A 5,000-nucleotide genomic window follows, 5' to 3' on the forward strand; every position below is an offset into this window, starting at 1 on the left:
TATATAACATACTGTGTGCACGTGTGTGTGTTCCAGCTACAGCGGGCAGCACTGAGAATGAGGAGCGCGTGTTTCGAGAGCGCATGCGGCCCCGGAAGAGACAGGGGGCGGTGCGGAGGCGGGTCCACCAGGTCAACGGACACAAGTTCATGGCCACCTACATGCGCCAGCCCACCTACTGCTCCCACTGCAGGGACTTCATCTGGTGAGACACACACACACACACACACACACACACACACACACACACGACACAGTGGACACACATGGACACGCTACATCATGGACACAGACACAGACATCCATGATCGGATGGGTTCCCAATCTCCATCACTGTGGGCCTCCCCTCTGAAAACAGTGACACACCCGCGCCCCCCCAACCCCCAAAATTTGTCCATTATGCAAGGCAGCGTTAGCTAGCCCATAACGTTACACAGCTAAGTTAGCTCGGTGGCACCTGCTGCTAGTTAACGTTATAACGTTTTCACACAATACATTCATGCCTGCGGGGGGAGGCTCTCTCTGCACTATCCACACATTTAGTATACATCTCTCCCATTATTTATTTAGATCTTCTGACCTTTAAAATCATGTTTAATTCATAAAAACCAGACATTTTAAAAATAAAAACATGTTTTCGCTTTTTTTTTTTTCTTACCATCCCTCCGTGCCTCCCCTGAATTTCTTTCGGGCCCCCCATGGGAGGCCCACCTCACAGTTTGGGAATGCCTGGGATAAATAGATTAGGGTGATACTGATGGACTGATAGACTACGGATAGTAAATTGCAGAAAAGTCTGATTGCTTGTCACCAGTATAGCCAGGCATTGATTGGTTGGTGTAAGATTAATTTCGCTTTCATTTTCAGACTTGTAAGGGGCTGCATAGTCTTGCTATCTCAGAATGAAGTGAAATTACTCTTACACCAAAAACCTGTTTACCCCGTTAATTGCAAACAATTGGAAAATGTATGTTAGGGATATATGACACATACTGTAGATGAGGCCTTTACAAAATATAATATTTTGCCATAGGGTTGGCTACATACACTATTTTAAAGTGATGAATATGTAGCTTTCATACTAAAATCTGTCCGCTTGCTAATATATCCATATTCGTCATAGGCCCCAGAAATAATAGTACCACAAGACAACTGTTAGGAAAATAATGTTTTTACATTTAATGACATTGAACAAAATGCAAACATGGACAATTACAAGTTAATTGAGCTGGGCGTGAAGTAGGAACCTCGTTCCTATTGAGAGAAGAGATACGTCTTGTCCCCATGTTGAATAGGCTCTGTGCACCAGCTCCACTACTTCGTGACAGGAAGTGGGCATCTTTATTTCCTGTCCTATACTATTGGATTAAGTGATTGATCAGGTGTGCGGCACACCTAGCGCACACCTCATAAATCACTTAATCCAATAGTATAGGACAGGAAATAAAGATGCCCACTTCCTGTCAGGAAGTAGTGAAGCTGGTGCACAGAGCCTATTGGTTGATAGTTGGTAATAATTAAATGTCATCCAGACGGAGAACACAGGTGAGTTTGAGAAGGAGGCAGGCTAATTATCTGATGTCCTGCTGGCCTTCATAGAAGGTGCAAAATGTAATATGATCCAATGATAAAACGTGTCTTCATTCTTAGACTATAGGAGAAATACACTGTGAGCCCAGGCCTGATAAATCTGCTCAATGACCCCACCTGGTGGTGGTAGGTCACTATATATATATAATAACGCAGGCGGAAATCCGGTGGGACCCGTAAAATACTGCAATGGTGAAATGCTGCGGCAGGGATAGGTGCCCCAGGCTATCGCCTGTACTAATAACTAAGAACTACTACTACTACCTGAGGGGTCTTTAATCAAACACACGGTGACACACACAATTACACACACACACACACACACACACACACCAACTTCGGGGGTTGCCGGTGCATTTCTCCCATCCAAGCAGTCCTCCTCCAGGGGCAGTCAGGAGCAGTGGGCAGCCCTCGTTCATGGCGCCCGGAGACCAAGTCCAAAGTGCTCAGTCCAGGTCCTGGTCAGGGACCGGACTGAAGAGCATCTGTTCTCCTGTATGTTTTTCGTATTGGGTTCTTGGGAGGACACCCTTGAGAACACGCAGACTCTTCTGTCTTTGGGATAGGCGACAGGACAACGTACTTCCCCACCGAGCCACACGGGGGCGCTTCGGGGTTCAGGGTCCTGCTTTCACTGTGTTCTTTTGTGAAACACTTTGGGAACCTTGCGTTTGTGAAATGTGCTTTATAAATAAAGAGGACTGGACGGCTCTAGGTCACCTCAGCACACAGGGAGATGAGAGAGAGGAGGGAGGGAGGGAGGATGAGGGAGGAGGGAGGGAGGGAGGAGGACGGAGCTGGGAGGGAGATGGGAGCTGGGAGGGAGGAGGGAGAGAGATGGGAGGGAGAGAGATGGGAGGGAGGGAGGGAGGGAGGAGGGAGAGAGGGAGGATGAGGGAGGAGGGAGGGAGGGAGGAGGAGGGAGCTGGGAGGGAGATGGGAGCTGGGAGGGAGGAGGGAGAGAGATGGGAGGGAGAGAGATGGGAGGGAGGGAGGGAGGAGGGAGAGAGATGGGAGGGAGGGAGGAGGCAGAGAGGAGGGAGGGAGGAGGGATAGATCCAGAGAGCTTCCGATACTGATCTACCTAGCGAGCTACATGAGAGCTACTGCTCCCACTGTAGGGATTCATAATAATAATAATAATAATAATAATAATAATAATAACTATAATAATAGTAATAATAGTAATAATAGTAATAATAGCAGTAGCAATAATAATAATACTATGAATAATAACAATAATAATACTTGTAATAATAGTAATAATAGCAGTAGTCATAATAATAATGCATAATATTTCATCTTATTTATACATTGTCAGACAATCTCAGTGCTGAGTTTGTCACAACAGGCACACAAACAAGCTCTCACACACATGCAGACACACACACACACACACACACACACACACACACACACTCACACACACACACACACACACACACACACACACAGAATGTAGCAGTTGATAATCATACGACGTGTCATTGGTGATAAACAGTGTCAGCTGTAGCTATTTTCGTCCCGCAAGCTCAGTCTCCCTGATATAACTCTCTCCCCCACACCTTCACACACACACACACACACACACACACACACACACACGCACGCATACACACACACACGCACGCACACACACACACACACACACACACACACACACACACACACACACACACACACACACACACACACACACACTAACCTTGTGCCCATTAATATACCCTGAAATATACTCGCTGTGCCCAGTCAGAGACGGTTGTGAAGATCACATTCTCTCCCCCTCACCTTCACACACACACACACACACACACACACACACACACACACACACGCATAACTCGGTAGCCTAATTCAAAGCAGTTGATCTTCGCCATCATCATCATGTCATGATTAAATTATTTCGATCCTAATACCTGCGAAATAGCTAGGTAGCTAGCTAGCTGAGTCATTCCTTCCCAGCATGCTAGCTAGCTACTGTAGCTAGAAGCTAACCGTGTATCCTAGCTACTGTAGCTACTGTAGCTAGAAGCTAGCTAGCTAGAAGCTTACCTGGTAAAATAAAGGTCTAATAAATAATAACCTAATAAGTTTGTGTGGTCGAGGGCAACAGGTGGAGGGAGGCTGGGGCATGATGACTGACGTCACCTTAAATTATTAAAGTATCACGAACGTTTCGGTTCAGGCAAGTTAGCAAAGTAATTGCTTATGACATGTCTATAAAACAAAATGGGTTTTATAGGCATAGGAGGTAGAGCGGCCGGCTGGGGATTGCAAAGTCCCTGGTTCGATGCCAGCAACCGGAGTGTGTTGAAGTGTCCTTGAGCAAGACACTGAACCCCCAAATCACTTGTGCGTCACGGTGGGGCAGCACCTAGTACTGTCGCCTCACAGCAAGAAGGTCTCCGGGCCTTTCTGTGCGGTATTTGCATGTTCTCCCCGTGTTCTCAAGGGTTTCCTCCCAAAGAACCCAATATGAAAAATATGCAGAAGAACAGATGCTCTTCAGTCCGGTCCTTGACCAGAACCTGGACTGAACACTTGGACTTGGTCTCTGGGCGCCATGAACGACGGCCTCCCACTACGTCTGTCTGCCCCCGGAGGAAGGAGAGCTTTGTATAACCATGTGGGAACTCTCTGTTGGAAACTATTTGGAAATGGGCAGCACTTTCAAAAATTCTTGGCAGGTGATTGGATGAATCATCTGTGCATAACCATCTATCACACGCTAACTTCAACCGCTCCTCACTGTCGTCACGCCTAAATCAGCCCAGCGTTGCTGTTTGTATTTCTAATTCCTCAGAACAAACGCTGATTGGCGAGATCGTTTTCTGATCTGGCACAAACAGATCTCTATGGAGAGTATCCAGACGGATTTGTGAGAGAAACAGAATGTGATTGTGAATCAGGATGGTCTCAGCAGGCTGACACCCCTCTCCACCAAGTTTCATGAAAATCGGTCTGGTCGTTTTTGCATTTAAAAAAAAAAAAATCCTGCTGACACCTAAAACACAGCCTCCTCCTCCAGACAGAAAATACACCTCAGTCACAACGTGAACAAACGCATTACAAACACAACTGGTGAAGATTGAGGTGGAATGACTATAGCATAATCTAATAATCTGCTCCCAAACATGTAGATCTTTTGTGTGTGTGTGTGTGTGTGTGTGTGTGTGGGGGTGGGGTGCGTGTGTGTGTGTGTGTGCATGGGTGTGTGTGTGTATGTGTGTGTGTGTAACAGTTAAAGTGAAGTGGAAGTTATTGAAGTGAACTGTCATCATACTCTTTGTCTTTTCCTGTCTCTCCCTCTCTCTTCCACCAGGGGGGTGATTGGTAAACAGGGATACCAATGTCAAGGTAACATTTCTCACATCAATATGACCAGCTTTTATCAGTATGTTGTGTATCTT

General features: G+C 46.3%; 1 protein-coding gene across 1 annotated transcript in view; it reads left to right on the forward strand.

Annotated features, from left to right (window-relative positions):
- Positions 1-42: 42 nt before the first annotated feature.
- The window catches only part of LOC311329058 (protein kinase C epsilon type-like), a gene marked incomplete at both ends in the record, with an annotated part of 9,889 nt that continues 4,931 nt past the window's right edge, over positions 43-5,000 (forward strand). The window contains 2 exons of the mRNA XM_084462943.1: positions 43-205; positions 4,913-4,947. Coding sequence (XP_084319069.1) covers positions 43-205; positions 4,913-4,947 — 198 coding nt within the window. The remainder of the gene's footprint in view (positions 206-4,912; positions 4,948-5,000) is intronic.

Source organism: Borostomias antarcticus (genome assembly GCF_949987555.1).
Source record: "Borostomias antarcticus genome assembly, contig: scaffold_1063, whole genome shotgun sequence".
Classification (NCBI taxonomy): domain Eukaryota; kingdom Metazoa; phylum Chordata; class Actinopteri; order Stomiiformes; family Stomiidae; genus Borostomias; species Borostomias antarcticus.